At 39.3% G+C, this 21,486-nt stretch overlaps 1 protein-coding gene across 8 annotated transcripts in view; it reads right to left on the reverse strand.

The window, feature by feature from the left end:
* The window catches only part of BDKRB2 (bradykinin receptor B2), a 442,021-nt gene that overhangs the window by 185,247 nt on the left and 235,288 nt on the right, over positions 1 to 21,486 (reverse strand). For 4 of the 8 annotated variants that reach the window (XM_085626446.1, XM_085626442.1, XM_085626444.1 and 1 more), the window contains exon 3: positions 1,249 to 1,287. In XM_085626446.1, the coding sequence (XP_085482572.1) occupies positions 1,249 to 1,280 (32 nt within the window). In that variant the 5' untranslated portion in view covers positions 1,281 to 1,287. Of the gene's footprint in view, positions 1 to 1,248; positions 1,291 to 21,486 lie in introns of all 8 variants that reach the window. The other 4 variants (XM_085626445.1, XM_085626440.1, XM_085626443.1 and 1 more) reach the window with 1 other exon arrangement.

Consider the following 21,486-nt stretch of genomic DNA (forward strand, 5'->3'; position numbering starts at 1 on the left):
TAGGATTTGACACCTAATGCCAGTTGAAGATAAGAGGATGAATGGAGAGGATATCCTGCTCCAGGTGGGCCTAAAGAACATGTTTTAACTTAAATAAAGGAATCCCGTTGTAACTCAACTGTGTTCTACATTACATTAGTTGTACATGGCACAGATCACCAGTCTATTGGTTTCCTGTTAGGTTAGTCTTTCTCTGGTAAATGTTGGCAGAGGTGAGGCTTCAGTTGGATGTGTAAAGCATTCAAATATACCATAATGGGAAAACATTCAAGTGTTATTCACATATCCACATTTGATTGTTGCTACAGCAGCTTAATTGCACAGCACAGAAATTATATAAACTTCTGCATAAGGTAATAGAGATCGGATCTTCAGCTAGAGAGTTTTATTATCATTGGTGAGGCTAAAGATTCAGAACCAGCTTGGCAGTGCTGGTTTGAAGGTATGTATTCAAATTAGAAATGGGGAATGAATCTAAAGCTATGCCAGTGATATTTGCATAATCAAGAAGGGCCCAACATAGGTTTACGATGGCCAGTCCTATGCCAGAGTCTTTGGATGTCATGCAATGCATGCAATGCATATCCATACATGTACGTACAATGAGTGAAACTCAGTTACAAAGTCAGTGGTATTCCTGAAAATCTGCCATGGATCCGGCTATCCTCCGCTAACATTGGACACCCTGAGTGTAGTCTACATGTCATATATTCCAATTCTAGCAGTACTAAGTAGCCTTTTATTGTTTCAAGCCTGCAACATTAATACCATTGAATTTGGTGATAACAACACCAACGTTTAGGCACCACTTGTGGTATTCTTTCAATAAATTGACAAAATAATCATTATTCACTATGAACGGTCTATTTAGCCACCTGGGCTACTACCATATTTGCAGTTTTGCAGAAATAATTCTGGCTTCTTTTGTCCCACTAACAGCTGCAGTGGCAGCGTTCTTCAAATTACTAAGTGTGCATTTACTGGAGGTCAGACCCTACATAACCAATAGCAAGGTATTACTTTCTATGCACTTCTTAGATCCCATTGGAATACCATTGCATCAAAAAGGTTTCAGGGCAGACTAGAATCTTATGTCAGTTGTTTAGGCAAAAGTAACCTGCATGTAAAACATATAAACTATTTGGGATTAATCTGCCTGTATTAGAACATTCAAAGACGTGCAGTCCATACATGCATGCATAGTGATACATGCTGTGCTTTAGTAAAACATGCAGGTTTATACAGTACCTTAAACGAGAGATGTGGCTATGGAACTCCATGACAGCGCTGCTAACACAAAATCAGAAAAAAAGGTGGTGAATTCAAGCAGCATCTATTGACCATGAATTAAATCACACACAAGCATTTTTAAATAAATTGATTTTTACAACTGTTTAGCCTCTAGAAAATATGACACAAACAGGATTTACCATGTTGTATGTCTGTACGCAATCTGTGTCATATTCCTAAAAGAGATTTTATGTTTCTTCACACAAATGCACACACCACTTTGGCACCAGAAGAACTTGCCGTAGAAGGTGTGCATGGGAGAAAGGAGAGTCACAGACTCCACTGGGCTGTTTAAGGAAATTGTAACCTACCATGTTAGCTCTCTTGTGATGGAATTTCTTTTCCATTTTCTATTATATTCTCATTAAGTCCTACATTTTGTGACTTAACAGTTTTTTGTACCTAACACATTTCATTTTTGAAAGTCTTGACTTCATCCCGTAATAACACCATTTGACATCAACAAAATGCAAAATGTTAATCAACATTTCCTGTTTACCAAGCCAAGTTGAAAAGCAACAAGAAATACACCGCTCCTGATGTAAGCAAAAGAGTCCAAGCAGCCTCTATTATGACATGTCATGATTATTTACAGCCTAAATTTGTGCATTTATTTTCTTGGTACCAATTTCTATAGGTGATAGTAATGTGGTCTAATCAAGGTGCATGGGTGGATGATTAGTGACAAATACAGAAGTATGCTCTAACTTGCATGATGATATTTTTTGACAATATCACCAAAGCACACACTTTAAATGATAAACCTGAATACTCAGAAACAGATATCATGCTTCAGGGAACATTAACTACAATTAATTCCCTAAAGAAAGCGAAAGGCCCGGGCATTCATGATTTTTAAATTGAACCAATTTCCATGCTATCCTCTTTTTATTGCACCTAAATTATTGGAACTTATTAACTCTTATTTTTATTTTTTATTTTCATTTTTATTAGTTAACAAAACAGATGTGCTGCTGTCACATGTAACTCTTTTATTTTTAATTCCAAAGCCAGTGGCTCTTTTTTGAAGGCCTTAATACCTATTAACCCTAAACATGATAATTACCACACATTTTGCAAAAACTATAGGCCCATTTCCCTTGTTTATTATGGGTGTAAGATTTTTGATAACATCTTAGCTTCTTGTTTAGAATCTGTTGTTCTCCTTCTAGTCAAATCGATCAAGGTAGACTTGCTGGTGTTAATACAAAAATGTTTCTAATATTATTTGCCAAGCAAGTCAATTGCAATCTCCACTACAGGCATTTTCTCAAACTGCTGAGAACGTTTTTGACAGTATAAATTGGCAATATATGTAACAAATGCTCCATTGGCTTGGTTTTGGCTCTAAATTAATTTAATTTGCTAGATTATTATATTCCAATCTCCCAGCTCCTTAATTTTTTAATTAATGCTTTTCCCCATATTTTAATTTATATTGAAGTACTGGACATACCTGCCTTCTGTCCCTTTTTCTTTTATGTTTAGAACTCTTACTGGAAAGAATTTGTTGTAATCCGAATATATCCAGTTTGAAGCATGGCTCAGAAGAAATTGCGCTATGTGCTATGCCGATGACATTTCGATTTACAAGTCTAGCTGTGTTACTATAAACTCAATTTTACTAAGAACGAGACACTTTCTTTGAACTTTCTATGTTTTTCAAATATGTTTGGGCAATTCTAATTATGCATTATGTCCCTTAGAGATCCAATATCTTCGGACTTGGTTTTCCTTTGACTGGTACAGAAACAATTCATCTGAATTTTTTATTGTTGAAATCTAAGCTGCAAAATGTATTCTCTGCTTGGTCTCCCCTAAATTTATTCTGGTGGGGCAGGATAGATACTAGTTAAATTATGGTTGTACCACATATTTTATATACTCTCTCAATGCTACCATTTTAAATTCTTAATTACTATTTTAAACAACTTGGTTCTATTTGTTTAAATGTTTTATGGAATAATAAGACTCCTCGTATTTCTTATTTCAAGTTAAGGATACTAAAAACTGTAGCAGGTATTGGATTCCCAAATTTTAAATGATACCAAGTGTATTTTATAATTAGGCGGTTTTGTGCCTTGATACATATTTACACGCTAATCCCACACCTGGTTGGATTGTTCTTTACTAAAGATATTAGACATATTTATAGATTTTTTAATGAAATTACATTGCTACTTTTGATTTGTTGCAGAAGAAATATCAATGAACCAATTAATTTGCACTTGAATACAATTTAATTAGGAATACTCTCCAAAATGTTATTTATTTTGTTTATTTCAAAGTCTTTTACAACTAATGATTGATTGTTACCCTTGCCGAATGTAAATATTGTTAATATTTGGAATGTATCTCTTCCCAAAGCTCCTTTTATGTATAGGAATTTATTGTCTCCTAATCCAAATAGAACTAAACATACTATTGAATTCTTGTGGGAAGAAGATTTAATTGTTTGAATTTACTTTCAGTTGTGGGAAAAGTTATAGTTTAAATTATTCAAAACCTCCTTAGCAGCTAATAATCAATCACTCTTTTTCTTTCATATTAGAGCTGTTGTTACTCCAATGTATATTACTAAGGTTAATAATTCTGCTTCATATTTTTGCTGGTCTTGTACTGATCATATTGGTCCTTTAATTAATATATTATACAATTGTCACTATGATAAAGCTTTTCGGGTTTACGGTTGGTCTAAATGTTAAAAAATCTCTTTACAAGATCAGAGGCTACCATTATGCATATATCTTTTATTGCTGCCCCAACATGCAGCCCTTTAAAGAACATTGAACAATATACATTATAAAACATGTACTCCATTTTGTAATCTTAAAACAGAGTATATAAACTCTTGACGCACAGTCACATTCCTCTTTCTTTGGCTGCTCCTAACAGATAAGTCCATCTCTTTACTTTCTCTATAGAGTAATTCTTAAAATAAAGTTTTTCTTTCGATTTGGTCTTTAGACTTTTCCAATTTATCGATTGTTAATTTCTTTTGCTTGTGTTGAATCTTTAGTGTGGAAATTTCTTTAACTTGGGCTACTGCGCACGGAACGAACTGCGTTAAGTGGGCGTCACCCCGTGTGCAAATGGTGCCCAAAGGGCACCATTTGAGCATGGCATATCAATTATGTAGAAAATGTAAAAGCTTACCTTTCACAGCGAAGCTTCGCGCACCGTGCGCGCACAGTGCGCGCACAGTGCGCGCACAGTGAGCACGAGGTGCGCTTCGCGCACCGCGCGACCACTTTACGCAGTTAGTGCCGTGGATGGGCCATGTACGCACGATGCGCTTCGCGCACTGTGCGCACATGCAGGACATATTATGCGCTTCGCTGTGAAATGTAAGCTTTTACATTTTCTACATATTTCTTTTGGATTGGTCATATTGTTCTGTGTAGACTAGACACTTATCTCATACTCGAGCTCAAATTCTATTGCTTATGTTTTGAATGTTAATTCTTTCATTTAGGGGGTGCACTTTTAAATAAACATTGCTTTATGGTACAATGGTCTGCACAGTACTGTCAGCTTGACTCACCTCTTGATTTATTTTGACGCATGCATGCGAGTCGAAGTTCAGCCACAGAGAGAGGCATGCCCGATCTCAGTTGTCCCTCCTCAGTCCTGACAGTTAACCAAGCGTGTTGCACATATCGGTCATAAAAAAGAGTGCTGAGGATTAGTTTAATGAGCAGCCATTTTGCAGTGGGAGTTTTCTCTTGGATGTATGTCTTTTGCAAGTGCATTGTCATGATGACCCGCACTTTTTCGGTTAGCCGACATACTATGTGGACCCCTGCTGATGAGTGGTGCTTTGATTCAGCTCCAATTTAAATTTAAAATAGAGGGAAAAAGGAAAGAAAGTGAAACATATTTAGAATATTTTTTGAAGACAGGAGGAGATAAACCATATCCTCAGGGTCTGCCTCCTATTGAATTTTGGAGGTTTTTTGAGCAGGAGTTAAGATCTTCTATAAAGGAATCAGTGAAAATCGATTTGTCTAAGTGAAAAATGGGTAGTCTTTCAGAGGAAGATTATTTTTCGCTCTTGGAGGATGTCCCTGTTACTGTTAAAAAGAGAAGTAAGGTGTCTAACAAGACGAAACATCTTAACATTATGAGCAATTATGTTGTTGTTGGGAAAGATAACTCTGTTCAGGGTGGTCTATCTGCCTGTTTAGTGTCTGCTATCCCTATTGCTACAATGCTACAATATAATGTGGTGTCCCCGGCGACTCAAAAAACAAGGGCAACCCTAATAGTGACACATTTGAAGGTGGTATCCAGTCCAGCTCAAAGGGAACGAGTGACCTTATTGGCACACAAGGCAGACAGGGCATCTCTAGTGTAGATGAGGACCTATGTGATAATGATGACATTGAATTAGATGAATATGTGTTTGACCCACAAGAGGGCTTGTGCATTTCTGAAAGCTTAGATGACGATTTGGAACAGCCTTCAACCTCAAGGGTGATTAAAGATCCTCTTGGGGGATATATATTTGATCCCAATACAATTAGACACCCTCGTAGCCTGGACTGGTGGCCTATGGAGCACGATGAAAAGTTAATTAGGCTTTGACTGAAGAAACTCTTGGACAAAGACACTCATAATTTGATGAAAGCAGAATGTCCAAGGCTACTCATAGACAACAAGGGTTGTAATACCTCTAATCTTGATCCAGAGCTGATAATCTTTCTTTTTAAAACTGGAAAGGACCCAAGAAAGGGGATTGAAAGCTGCTTGAAACAGTGCCAAGATAGGTTATTAGGTGGTTTGGGTTCCTTAGCTCGTATTCTAGACATGGCCAAGGTGGCAAATTATAAGAATACGATAGATGATGTGGACCTCTCAAGGGATTGGAGCCATATGTATGCTAGGGAATACAAATACAGGCCTAATAGGGGAGAGAAGGAAGGCTGCCCTTATAAGGATGAAGTCCAAGTTAGTAGATTTAGCCACTGGGGAAGCTGTGGGTGACACAAATGGGCTACTTTTTGGGGAAAATTTTATTTAATCTTTAGGCAAATATGTCTCCACCTTTTCTACCCCTAGTAAGGCTCAGATGAATATGAGAAGCGTTTTTGGTACTAGAGTTTTTGGAAGTGCTGGCAGGAGGGTCTGGCTGCCGGCTGTGGAATCCAAAGGTCCCACTATTACTCTCATGAGCCAAGAGGGTATGGAAGGAATTTTTGCTCAAACATGGGTTTTTTTCTGCAAAGCGGGAAAGCTTAACAATCCCGTGGAGGCAGATACAGATCTCAAAGCTCAGGAGATCAAGGTGAGTCCGAACACGTCAGTTGGTACTTTCCAAATAAGGGATAGGGGAATCTAACCAAGGAGCCATGGGTTTTGGAAACTGTAAGAGGTTTCAAAATAGATTTTTTTTAATTACTTTTCAGGGAATACAGCCAAGAGAGTTTGTTTCGGACAGGGAACCAGATGGTCGTAGTAGACTTAGAATTTTCCCAAATGCTAAGGATTCGGAAGACAGGTTTGGAGGTACAGTTTTCCTAGTAAGTAAAAGAACAAGGGATGGCGCCCTGTAATAAATTTGAAAGATTAAAGCAAGTTCCTGGTGTACAGACATTTCCAGAAGGAAGGAATCAATATTTTGTGAGATATCATACAGGATAAGGATTGGCTCATAAAGTTGGATTTTAAGGGCACTTACTTCACAATACCTAGGGAGATAGCTTTTCAGAAATATTTGTGTTTCAAGGGGAGAGGTATCCTGTGCCAATTTCTCTGACTTCCTTTTGGTCTATCTTCAGCTCCTTTTGTGTTTCACCAATGTGTTGCATCTAGTAGTAGCCTTTTTGAGAGAAAGGGATTCTGTCTGATAATTTATTTAGACGACATATTGTTGATGTCTCATGCCAAGGAGGAACTGCTAAAACATCTAGGGTGGACAAGGGACCTGCTGGAGAGTTTAGGTTTTATAGTGAATGTAGAGATATCCATCATGATTCCAACACAAAACTTGGAGTTTTGGGATTTTCAAGTGGAGACTCTATTAACTCAATTACTTCTTCCTCATACAAAGGATAAAAAGATAAAGAAACAAGTAAGGTCCATTTTAGTGAAGGAAGTGGTGACTTTGAGGGATCTGGCAAGACTTAATAATTGGTCTATTATTTTCATCAATCAAGGCCCTTTCCTCAGGCCCACTTCACTAAAGAGCTCTTCTTTTTTTTTTTTTTATGTTTTTATTGATTTTATTTCAACAAACAGTCAGGCTTGATCAATATGAAAAAGCAAAGAGAATTCAACACAATTTACACAAGGGGTAAGCAACGGGAGCAATACAGGGATGAAAAAAAATAAAATAAAATAAAAAAAAAAAAAAAAAAAACAAGATACTTTAAATCCAGTTGGTGATTGGATACCAGATTTTTAAACCAAGCATTTTTTTCTTTATCCCCTTAAGCCTATACATGGCTATTTCAATATGATAAATATACAGTAGTTTACATTGCCATTGATGAAATGTTGGGGGTTCATTATCAATCCAGCGGGAGGTGATGCAGAACCGAAATACAGACATACAGATAATTTAACAGCAATACCTAGAGTATGATTAATAAAATATTCAATATCAATAATAAAGCGAGAAAGTTTGTCACATCTAAAAAAAATGTGAATAGAGTCCGCATCCTCCTCCGCACATCGATTACATCTTGAATCTCCCCCAACCTTCCATTTTGCTGTCTTAACAGGAGAGTAATAAAGATCAAAGATAGACATAAAGTGTTGGCTTTGCAGGGATCCGTTAAAAAGTACTTTCATAGATATTTCAATTGATCTTCCCATATCAATATTTAGTAAATCTAACTTCCTTTGCCATCTATTCTCGACTAAAGATAGATCATCTTCAGTTAAATTAATCGTCATTTGATAGACAGGGCCAGTTTTCCTTGTTTTCCTTATGGCCTCCAATATCTTATTAACGTTCATACAGGAATCAGTAAGAAGGCCTTTTGATGCTAGAAAACTCCGAATCTGAAGATTTTTAAAGAAATGAAGTTGTAATAGGCCAAATTGGTTCTGCAGGGCAATAAATGAGGAAAATTGGGAATCTTGATATAGATCACCAAGAATCTGTATACCTGAAGAAGACCAAACTCTTATAATTTGATCGTGAAACACGGGTGGTAACGCAGGGTTATTAAACAGAGGAGAATAATAACTAATTGAGCCCAAACCAAGAACTTTTTCCTTAAATTGTCGCCAGATTGCAGCACATGCTATGATGATCTTAAATTTAGTTTTTTTATAATAACTGAGTTCAATAATTTTAACTAAGCATTGAGGGGCCATTTTACCCAGTAAAAGTTCATAAACAGATGGATGAAGGAAATTTTCAGTGATAATGTCTGGGAAGATAAGTATACCCATAGATCTTATAGAGATGAGCCAATAATACAACCGAAAGTTGGGGACTCCCCAGCCCCCTTTCAGCCTAGGTAAGTAACACCACTTGAGCGCTCGACGAGAGCGACGATACCCCCATAGGAATCTAGAAATCATCCTATCAATTTTTGTAAAATAGAATGCAGAAAACAAAAGGGGTATTGTTCGAAATAATTATAAGAACTTAGGAAAAATTAGCATTTTAATTATGTTGACTCGACCATAAAGGGAGAAATGTAAATTATTTAATCTCTCTAAAGTTTTATTAGAAGAGTTCAAAACAGGTTCAATATTCAATCGTACAATCTCGTCGACCCTGGGAGAGATAGTAATCCCTAGATATTGAGCCTGAGCATCAAATACCAGTTCATTAGGACGACCAGAGTCAGAATGAATTCATTGAGTTTTGGCCACATTTAACTTGTAGCCGGATAAAAGACCAAATTCTTCCGCAAGAGAAATAATTTTGGGTAGAGCACATCTTATATCTGTAGTGGTAACGGCTACGTCATCTGCATATGCAAAGACTTTGAATAAATTACTATTAATTTGTACTGGCATAATTTCTAGAGCGGAAGAAAGATTGCGTAGGTATGGTTCAAGATATAGGGCAAACAAGAGGGGCGAACAAGGACAACCTTGTCTGGTCCCCCTGGTTATTATAAAACCCCTAGAGAGAGAATTGGTAATTCTAATAACAGCTTTGGGATGAGTGTATAAGGATTTTACTGCATTGATAAATGCGATAGGAAAACCCATCCAGAGCATAACAGACCATAAAAACTCCCAGGAGACCCTGTCGAACGCTTTTTCAGCGTCCAACAGGGCCACCGCAACTGGTGATTCAGAAATCTGAGCCCAATCTAATAGGGCTATTATCTTTTTAACATGGTCGGTGGTATCTCTTTTCAATATAAAACCATGTTGTCTAGGGGAAACAAGAGTCGACATTAAGGGATTAAGTCTATTGGCGAGAATTTTAGAATAGATCTTACTATCGGAAGAAATGAGGGAGATAGGCCGATATGAGCCTAGTTCTTCACTATTTTTGCCTTTTTTTTTTAAAGATTACGATAGTGGCATGGGACCAAGTTTCCGGTGAGTTACCTGTAAAAGCCGAGCAGAAAATCTTAATCAACTCCAGCTTTAAGATTCCTTTAAATTTGTGATAAAATTCTAAAGGAATAGAGTCCGGGCCCATGGCTTTTCCAACCGCGAGACCTCTTCCCATGTGATTGGGGTACTAAGACATTCAAAAAAATCTGATGACATTCTAGTAATATTAATCTGGTCAAGAAAGTTTTTAATCTTAGGACCGGGTGCTATATCAGATTGATGATATAGCAGTTGATAAAATTCATTAAATGCTGCTAATATGTCAGCTTTAGCAGTTTTATACTCACCATGGAGATCTTGAATTTTAAAGATCTCATTAGCCGAAGATCTTTGACGTAATCTTTGAGCCAAGACCTTCCCAGTTTGCTCACTGAGTTCATAACTTTCAGTCCGATATTGGTTATGTTGTAGAGCGACCTGATCAGCTATATAAGCATACACCAAGTTACGTTTAACCGAGAGATTTTGTTGAGATTCCTCTATGTCTTGGTTCAGTTTAATATTCTCCGCAAGTCGTTTCTCTGCATTCAAAACCAAATTACAGTCATTTTTAAATTTGTTGCGCTTATTCTTTAATTGAAAGTTAGCATATTTTAAAGTCTCACCCCGTACAACTGATTTAAATGTATCCCATACTACTGGAATTGAGGCCGTGTCGTTATTTAAATTAAAAAATTCCTGGATGACATTAGACATGAATTTAACATAGTCAGGTTGTAAAAGTAAGTTCCGTTGGAACGTCCAAGTTGATTCCTGTGTCTGACCGACTGACGGCAGACTAAGCTTTAAACAGAGAGGGTTATGATCAGATAGCAATCTGGGCAAGACTTCAATCTCGATTTTATCCAAAAAAAAAACTGGGATAAGAAAAAGTAATCGCTACGAACACACTTCATATGTGGGGCAGAAAAAAAAGTAAAACCAGGCTCCTTTGGGTAGGTCATATACCAGGCGTCGAATAGAGCATTATCTAACAATAGAGACTTTAACGCCCGAAAAGACCATGGTTTCAGACCACTATATCTTGAATTTTGTCGAATATTAAAGTCAGCGTCAGAGTGGATATTAAAATCCCCACAAAAAATAATAGAAGTATTGCTAAGCGCTAGCTCCTGATTTAAGTAGTTAAATAATTCGGAGTCATCAAGGTTAGGACCATAAATTGAATAAAGTAAGAGTCTACATTGAGAGACAAGGAGTTCTACCCTAGCCCATCTGCCCCAGTTATCAGCAGAAGTCTTAAGAACTGTGCCCAGATTCCGGCGCATAAGTATGGCTACGCCCCGTTTAATGCCTGTCTGCCTGGAAGCAATAAGCAACTCAAATCCAGGAAACTTAAGCAAATCTTTTTTCTCCCAGGATAAATGTGTCTCTTGGAGACAGAGTATGTCAATCTGTGATAAATAAATCATTCTAATCAACATAGCTCTTTTTTTTGAGTCATTGAGACCATTGACATTAAGAGTACAAATTTTAATTATCTTCTGCATTGAAAAAAACAAGGAGAGACATTATAAAAATTATAGAATTATGGAAGTTGTAGTCTGACACAAATGATTTCCTATGAGATTGAAGACCAAATAGAACACAATGACATTCCAGTACTTTACCAAATATTGCATTAACCCCTTCGCTGCTGGGGACATTCCGCTGCAGCGCTGGGGGGGGCAGGGGGGCAGCGCGGTGGGCCTGTGCTCATGACGGAGCCGCTCCGTCATGAGCCACAGTTGAGCTGTGCTCATGACGGAACGGTTCCGTCATGACTCCGCCCATTTGCGTTGTCCCCCCGCACAGGCGGGGAAACAGCGCCGCGTAGGCGGAGCGGCCGCCAACGGGCGTGTCATGACGGAACCGTTCCGTCATGAGCACACGGCAACCGTGGCTCATGACGGAACGGTTCCGTCATGAGCGGGGAAGGGGTTAATAAACAACAGCTCTAGATCAAACTCCATAACCAGAAAAAAACCAATCGAGCACACTTGCTCAGCTCTGACTGATGTTGAATTACACCCCCACCACCCCCACCACCACCCCCACCACCCCAGCAAACCCTCCCCTGGCACCATCCCCCCACCCCAACCCACCATATGAGGCACAGGGACAGCCAGTCCCTGGGATCAGCGAGTACCACCCCGCCCCCCTCCCAGAAGACCCAAAGAGAAAAAGAAGAGAAAAATTCAAAAATCCGCTTAGTCCAGCCAGCAAACAATCTCAAACAATACCAAATTGACAATTTTTGGCCAAAAAAAAAAAAAAAAAAAAAGCCTTGTACATGATAAACATGTAAAATATCAGAAAGAGAAATAAACAAAGATAAAGATAGTGCTATAATAGAGTTGGCATATGATTATAGAGAGTCTAAATATTCCTTGGCCAAAATTTCAGAAACAAAAAATCTTGTTTGATTCTTAAAAATAACTTTGAGTTTGGCTGGGTTTTGTAGGTAGACAGTAGCGCCTTTTTCTTGGAAGCCAGCAATTAATTGTCGTAGCTGCCATCGCTTGGTAACAGTTGATTGGCAAAAATCCGGCCTGGCGAAGAAGCAGCAGCCGTTAGCAGAACGTTTTTTGTTGGGTCTGGCCAAATCAGAAATAGCTTCTCGGGCTAAAAAGTTATTAAATCTAACCAAAATAGCTCTCGGATACTCTCCATCTTTGGACTTGGGTTTGCTTTGAAATGGAAACCGGTGGGCACGTTCGATAACTAGCGGCCAGTCCCAAGAAGTAAGTTCCGGAAATGCAGAAGAAAAAAGATCGCAAATACATTTTCGAATATCTGTTCCCCCAAGATTCTCAGGGACGCCTAAGATACGCAAGTTATTCCTCCTCAAGTGATTTTCCAACTCGGCAAGCTTAAAGCTGACATCATCCCGTTGAGCTTTAACCAGAACAAGTTCCTTTTTGTGTATAGCTACTTCATCTTCCAGGGTAGAAATCCTAGTTTCGGCCTCTGACACTCTGGCAGTTATATCAGTACAGAATTTAGTGAAGCGGCGAACAGCATTTTTTACTTTTTGACAGGTCCCTTGTGTGCGAGCTATCTCCATTTTAGTGTCCGATCTGTGAGCCAGCATTGTTTGATAAATCATAGAAAGAGTCACTGCCGAGGAGGAATCAGAAGAGGGTTCTTCACAAATGACTTGCTCATTTGAAGGGTCAGGCTGTACAGAAAGGGAGCCCTCAGGACCATTGGATCTATTCCTGTATGCAGATGACCGCCTGACCCTATGTTTCTTAACAGTAATGCTGGAACCTGGAGAGGTCTCGCTTGCCCCCGTCTCATCACCCAAACTGCCTTCCTCCGGATAATCGGCCCAGTCCTTATCCAAACTTTCATCAGATGTTAAATCGGACATTGAAAAAAATTTCTCAGTAGGCTCTTGAGTAATATCTTGAGAGGATCTTTTAGTGGTGACTGAAATTGATGACTCTGTAAGTCTCAAAGGACTGGTAAAAGAGTGTGCATTATCACTTAATAGTTCCTGGCGAATTTCGGAGCCACCGGGAGTATTCGCTGTATTGGAAACTACAGATCCCAGAATGCCGTGTAAAAGTGGACCAGGTATAGTTACAAGGTCAGGAGCTTGAATCATAGCTAATTCGGGATCAGAGTTCGATACACTGTCATTAAATACAACATGTGTTGCCATATTTCCGTCTCCTTTTTCAGGCAGTGTAGGGGAGATAGTCGAGGCCAAATGAGACTGTTTACTGGTGTTTTTAACAACATGCTTCTCAAAAAGTTCAGGTACAGTTTGAATTACCCCCTTACTGAGAGACACTCCCCGTTTTTTTGACTCACCAGCTTTGGCGATTCCAAGTGTAGGATTAACAGATTCAAGCTCCTCCATCTCGTTAATTGGAGCATGTTTGCTCTTGCCACTCCGGGTGATCGGGGGTTTCACCGACTGATTGCTGTTTTTTGGCGGCATAATGTAAAACCGCAGACCAGAGTAGGGCACCGGATGCCTGGCCCACGAAAACGAGAATGAATAACACCGGGCAAAGCAACTGAGCCGGGGGAGCTGGAGAAGAGCAAGCCACATAAGACTTGAGTGAAATGTAATGCAGGCAGTCTTGAAACAATCTTAAATCAATCCGGGAATCGCTGAAACAAAGTATCAAACAGAGGGAGTACAGCTCAGCTCAGCTCAGCATCAACGTCAGCGAAGAGAGGAAGCCAGCCAGTCGAGCGCCGCAAGCCCAGTCGACAGCGTGAGTACGGCAAAGATAGATTGGCGTTTTTCTTACACCAGAAGCTCGTAAAACTTAACCCCGAGCCTTTTAGCCATGCAGAATCCTGGGGGAGAAGCCAAGATCAATAGGTCAGTCCTTCATGGCACCGTTTCTCTTCGGGTCAGGGAGTGGAGTAGCGGGAGCGGAGACGACTCACACCGCTACACTAGCGGTCGCCATCCTGCCTCAATAACTAAAGAGCTCTTCAAAGACTGAAGGCTTTGGGTCTGAGGAAATGTTTGTGGTACACAGATTACATTTCTTTATCCTTAGAAGCTCACAAGGACTTGGAATGGTGGCTAGACAGTCTAGAGATTTGGAATTGCAAAGCCATTTTTGGAAAGGCCCCCGAATTTACCTTAGAGTCAGATACCAAGCAACCTTGAATGGGGAGCAAGTTTGAACAAGATGGAAACTGGGAGGAAGTGGTTCAGGAAGGAGCAATGCTTGCTCATAAATTATTTGGAGATGTTAGCTGATTTGAATGCACTGATGACTTTATAAAGTGTATTATTGAACGGTGTAAAATTGTTCATTTGGAAAACCTTTTGGTTCTGTCATATATAAATCATCTAGGAAGATCGAAATCAAAGCAGTTAGCCTTAGCAGACCTGGCCAAAAAGATTTAGTATTTTTGCTGGCAACACAAAATCCTTTTGAGAGCAGAGTATGTTCCAGGTTTGGAAAATGGGAGAGCAGATTAGAATTCCAGGAACCTAAGAGAATTCAATTACTTGAAATTAAATCCAGTCTCGTTCAGAAAAATTCAGAGGTTATGGCGTACAATGCGTAGTGTTTGCACTAGACACATTTCTTCAGGACTGGAGGTAAAACAAGGTTCATGCTTTTCCACCATTCTCAATGACTCAGAGAGTATTGCTAAAAGTTTGGAGCAAAAGGTGCAGAATTATCTGTGTGACTCCCTTTTGGAGCTCTCGGGTCTGGTTTCCAGGAGTGATGGAACTTACAGGAGAGGTACCTCGTCTAAATGCAGTTTCAATAGGTCTTCTAGTAGGATCAGATCAGAAGGAACAGAACATCTTTTGATTTGAGAAGGGAGTCTGAACCTTCTTGTTTGGAAGATTTCAGAGGGTCCAGTAGACGCTCAGGATTTTCAGGGAAAGCTAAGAATTTATTGGACGAATCTTGGGTAACAAGGAAAGGTATAGAGGAGTCTGGAAGAAGTGGTGTGGTTGGGAAACGGAGAGGAATTTGGATCCTGTGGAGGCTCCTGTAGCAGAGGTGGCTAATTATCTGGCTGAATTGTTTAATTCAGGTCTTTCCTATAGAACAATTGATTGTTATAGATCAACTGTGTCAGCAGGCCATGCTTTGGTAAATAACTTTGCCATAGGAAGCGATCCTTTGGTTCACAGAGTCAAGAAAGAAATTAGGATTAGGAGACCTCACAGGGCTCGTTATGACTCTTTATGGGATGTAAGTTTGATTTTCAATATTTTTGTGTCATGGCCAGGTAATATTTACCTTTCTTTGAGGCAAATAAGTCTGAAGTTAGCAACTTTATTTTGTTTGATTTCTTTTGGAGGAGTTTCGGATGTTAAGCCTTTGGAGATTTGTTACAGGCTTTATTCACCAGAAGTCATTCACTTTGGAAAATAACTAAAACCATGGATGAGGTATTTTTTATCTATTGTTTAAGGAGTGAAAGTTGTGTGTGGTGAGTTGCATGAAAGTTTATGAGTGAAAAAAATGTTAGAATTTAGACCTCAAGAGGAAGTACAGTTTTTGATCTCCTATGTGAAGCCCTATAAGGCTATTTCAACTGCTACTTTATCAGGGTGGGTGAGAACAACTATGAGGGAGACTGGATTCAATCTATCAAAATTTGGAGCTAATTTCTCTATTGTTGCTATTGCTGGTAACATTTTTTATGGGCAGTTGATCTCTTACTGAGGTGACAAACTGGTCAAATGCAAATACCTTGGCAATATTCTATTCGAGGCCAGTGGAGCATGGAAGCAGTCTGGCACTGGAGAGGTTTACACATGCATAATGGTAGCCTCCGGTCTTATAAGGAAATGGCGATTCTCCAATTATCATGCAGATAGAATCTTGATTTCATTAAAGACTAAAGATTAAATCTGGTCTATTCTGGTTACCTCTTCCTAACTTTCTTTCTTTGCACTCTTCTCGTTCTCTTCCTGTTACTATTACTTAGTGTTGTCATTTTCCTTAATTGTTCTCCTTTTTTTCTTGTTCTTTTCTCTTCCAAATGTCATCCTCATCCTCTTACTCTTTTTCTTTCTCCTTTTTCTTCTTATAAAATTCTACAATTGTATTATATGTTTTTAGCAATGATTTATTATTTATCATTATATATAATTGTAATTCTGTTTCGAAATTGCTATCTTGATTTGCCAATAAACATTATTAAACTAAAACAAAAATGGCTGAAAGGGATTCTGAGGCCAAGTGCTCCAACATCTGACTTTGGAAACTCTTTATTATTATGAAGATAAAAAGAGGCTGAATGTATTTTCTAACATGCATCCTTACAAAAATGAACCTTTGGTTATGTTAATGGAGAAAACATCCCCGAAAAGACCATCATCTTCAGTGGCAGGTATACAGTCTGTCAAAAAGTCCAAATCCCAAAGGACATTCGAAGAATTTAGCATCATTAACAAGAAATGTACATTATCCTCAGTGATGAGCAAGGGCACCTAATGCAACCATGAACAGTAGGCTCCACTGACGGTACCAGTGCAGCAGCTGCACACATTGATAGTCAGACCTAGGACTGACCTCAAGGTGGAAAAATGCATGATTCGAGAGCACATCTTTTATCATGAGCTCAGTGGGATGTTTCTTCGTCACCAGAAATTCACATGAGCAGTCTCCGAATTTCAATGTTGAAAACTCTCTTCATATTTTGATGCTGAGCTGTCCCCATTGTCTGTCTAAACATATATCACTGCTGTGCTACTTTTCTATAGTAGTTTGTCTCTAAGAGAGGTTCTGTTATAGCCCACATTGTTGAAGCCAAAGGAACTGGTTTTGCACTCCTAATTATAAAGACCACAGGCCGATTCACTCTGGTAAACTGACATGTGAGTAAATATGCATGTGTAGGTTTTCTCAAGCACTTTGTAACAAATTTACTATTTTAGGTTATTTACCATTTATGAGTGTAAATTTACTGCAAAGTGTAGGCTTTCTTATCTATACCCTTATTATCATTTTGTCTTTCCCTCGTGTGTTCCTTCCTTTTTTATTACCTTGTCCTGCCTTTTCTCACTTTGATTGCAGGAATGGTGAATTTGTGTTTTGCTGACCAGGAAGGTTTCTATAACCTGAGTGATAACTCGAGCCGTTTCAGATCTCACTACCCTGAGAGGTAGCTCCGCTATTTACAAGGTGACATTGTGAGATCTACGTAACTACATTTTCTCTCAATGCACACTGCCAAGTATACTCTCAATCTTTTTCTTAGACTGGACATTTATTAGTTTTCAAATGATAAAGGAACACATCTGAATATACATATTGTAAATGTGTATTAAATATTAAATGCATTGCTAATACAACATAAGTACACGACAAGTAGAGATAAATATTCGAAGTCTGACACATACATGACATATATATATATATATATATATAACACATAATTACATGTTTATAACAAATTTTACTTTATACTTATGAAGAATGTTAATAATGATCACAGGTAAACTATTGTGAAATGAATAGAAGGAAGAGAAACAAATTTAAAAAGAATTGTTGATTTTGTCAATTCTAAAATTAGTATGAATTCTGTTCCACCCAATTTTTATAACTCACTTTCATAATATTACAGAAAATGTACTTGGAAGAGGCAGGATAGTAAAATGAAAGCACGCGTTTTGTAGGAATATGCTAGATAGATAGATACAACCTAAAAAAGAAAGAGACCCATTTCAAATTGCTGACAAAACACAAACTACTATGTCACCATTACTTTGGGGTTTCCTTGGTGCATACTCATGAACAACAACAGGATTGACCCTATTAGACACATTCCAAATGTACTGGAATATTTGTTGAATATGGCATCGAAACTGTGAGGGAATCCAATGTTTTTTTGACAGACATTGTGCTGGAATATTTACATATTTGCCACATTTTCCTAATTTGTATTTCCCAACAGACCCATGAGCTTCCACGAAGAAAGTGAGACTCACTGGTTTTGCTTTCTTTCTCGATGAATTTGGTTGGATATTTATGCCTGCAGTTTTAAAGGTCACCAGCTACCTCTGGAAGATTATTCTGCCCTGATTGACCTGTGATTACAAGAGCAGCGTATGCCATTCAAGTTGCAAGAGGGTGGGCGCAGAAAAGTGCTGTGCCATACACCTTTTTACTTGCAAAGGGATGCAAAAATAGTCGCAAAGCACAGAATGATCACACTGTACCAAGGGCCATGTGTAGTCTGTAAATTTCTAACCCCCTTACACTCTGCAGTTACGGACTCTCTAACCCATGTTGGCAAAACTGTCCAAACCAACCCCAAACTGCCTCGAATTGAATAGGGCAATGGGGGCATGCTTGGGTCATGGCTGCACAATCTGATCAGAAAGCAGGCCAATGGGAAAATTCAAGGATGGCTGAATGGTCACTCTGGCCTGCATTATATTTAAGTCTGATGGTCCCTCGTTTGTTTCACTATTTACAGCTCTATTTTTCATCTCGAAATGTGCCCCAATCTAAAGGAACAAACTAGAAGCTGGAGTAATTTGTGTCGTGAAAAGGGGTTGGCCAGCTTCAGTTCCCCTCCCGGTCACAACTACAAGTCCCCCTTGACATCCTATGTCGCTCTCAGGAGCAGGCCACCCTACAGTTTTAAAGCCACTGTTCTAAATAAATAATTAACAACACGCTATTAAAATGCTGCATATAAATGAGATCACAGACATCCATCCTTTCAGCAGGCCCAACCCGACCATTTGTTTAAGGCAAAGAAAAAGGAGAGGCTTTTGGACATCAGTGCAGGAAATGCAGGAAATCTGCTGCTACAAGACCAATGGATGGCAAAGGGTAGAGAGCTTCACAAATTCAGGAAGGGCTGGGATTTCATCGAAAAAAACAGGATGGGCAGCATGAAGAAATGCACAACAAGCGTGTTTACATTCTGTAGAAATGACGGCATTTGCATGTTATATTTTGTGATGTTTCTTTTATGTGTTTATAGAGTGTGTAAATTCGTTTATGAGCTGACGTTTTATGAGGACATTAACCCAATTATTTACAGGGCTTTAAAAACCGCGCACATCTAATGGCTGCCAGAAGTGCTGCCTGCCAGAAGAAGCGATGGGATAACTATTTTTTGTGTTAGGGTTTATCGTTTTGTTTGCACCCGTCCGCTATCTTTCATACTAAATGGCTCTTTTCCTGGTTTTGGGATGCTTTGATCACACTGTCCAGTAAACTGTCATCACGGAGTTATGTAGAGGCCAGGCCGTGCTCGCACGCCACAGCTTCCATAGACCTGGCAGCGGTCCTACAGGGCAACAGAGCATCCACTGGGTGAAACATGTCAATATCCTAAAAGGATGCACTGGAAGAGAAACTAAAGAGTCGAGACCCCGTGCAGGATATCAGAAAACCCTAGTGCCTCTCTGTATGAGGTTAACTTTCCTGTATGTAAAATAGACGCAGGTAAAGGCGTGGCTTTGGAAAAGGGAAAGAAATCCTCCAAAATGTTAAAGTTACCTTCATTCATAGAATAGCGCTATCAAAAGTAGTTAGGGTAAAACTACTAAGCATCTCTCCTTCCTGAAATTAAAGTTTGGGGTGAGGGGTGGGATTGGTAGGGAGCCATCACAAAAAAAAATGCAAATTTATGTGAGAGGGTAACTTGAGGATTACTAATGTAAAGATGAAGAGGAAAGAGGAGAGTATTGAACATCCTTATTGTTAATAATCTATAAGAGTAAATTGCAAGCAAATATATTCAATGGTTGAATTTAGGATAGTTTATTATATTGTTTTTATTTATAAAATACATCCACAGTTGCTGAAAACCATTGACTTTAAACGCGTAATACAAAAGTTAATCTCTAAGCAGCTCATAAGGCCCCCATCTATTAACAAGCATTGGCATAGCCAATAGGTCTCGCTTTTTGGACCTTATAAGTATTTTGTTATGCAGCACAATATCCTTGGTGCAACAACATCAACTGTTGCATGGCTAAGCACTTATAAGGTCCCAAAGTCTAGACCTATTGGCTATGCCACTGTCTCCGCAGACACCACAGAAAGACTCATCTGCAATCTGGCACCAACAGGAAACATTATGCCAAGTGGATGGAAGACCCGCGAGACATAGTAGAGTCTGAAATCTTAGAATCATCTCCCAAATATATGCAATACCGCAAGGGAAAAAAGTGCTATTCTCTGCAAAGAAGAGAGTTGACACTTTTGGGAGTTGGTGGTAATGCGAACGTTGTGAACGACAGTCATTGTCCCCTGAAGGTGATACACCACCAGTGCCAGAGACTCCACTGTCTTTGGCCTGGAGTCCAAGTACACAGGTACATGGGCTGCTGACCATCACAGTGACACTGCCAACAAGTTTCTGAAAGATACTGGAGCGGTCTTCAGACCAAATGGTAGAATTGTGAAATGAGTACAGGGATCCCAGCATGAACCTCAGCTAACGTCTTCGTGGGTGGGAAGAATTGGAATATGGAAATAGGCAATCAGAAGATCCATGGACAACATTCAGTGGATGCCTGCATTTAAGGACAGCAGTAATATGCTCAGGGACTACACCCTGCACCTGTCCTGTTGAATGAACAAGTATAGAAGGCAAAGAGTACTGTTTAGACTTCCATCCTTCTTAAAAAACAAAGAAGTGGAGGGAATAGAATAGTGTACACCATCTTCTAAAGGCACCACCTAAATGGCGCCTTTGGTCAACGCGGCAAGAGCTGCTGCCTCCAAAACGTAGGGGTGCTACAGAAAACATGTCCAAGTGAAAGACGATTAGTCCTGAGAAAGGGGCAGTAAACGTAGGCCGTAAATGAAGGACCTAGCAATTTGTTGTAATCACCAACTTATAGATGGAAAAAATGGGCAACCATTTCCCCACTAGATGAAGACTTAAGGGGGTAAGGGGGTGTGGTGGAAAGTCAAGAAGTTTTTCAAGCAGCAAAGCCAGCAGTGGATGGTGGAGAGGGCAAATGCCGCTGTTGGCTTTGTATCATAAATGCCTTGAAATAACCTAAGTAACGTTTGTAGTCTCATGACTTTTGATAGGTACTCACCCAAACTCATATTTGCCTCTTGTCCTGGGCATTACAGGCCACCAATGGCTCAGGCCATTGCCTCCTAGGATGTCATGCACAGTGCGAGACAGGAGTGTTGCCACCCGGGATTCTGGCTGTCATGTCTATTGCCCAGATGTTACCCCGGATTCTAAATT

Source organism: Triturus cristatus, chromosome 9, assembly GCF_964204655.1.
Source record: "Triturus cristatus chromosome 9, aTriCri1.1, whole genome shotgun sequence".
NCBI classification, from domain to species: Eukaryota; Metazoa; Chordata; class Amphibia; order Caudata; family Salamandridae; genus Triturus; species Triturus cristatus.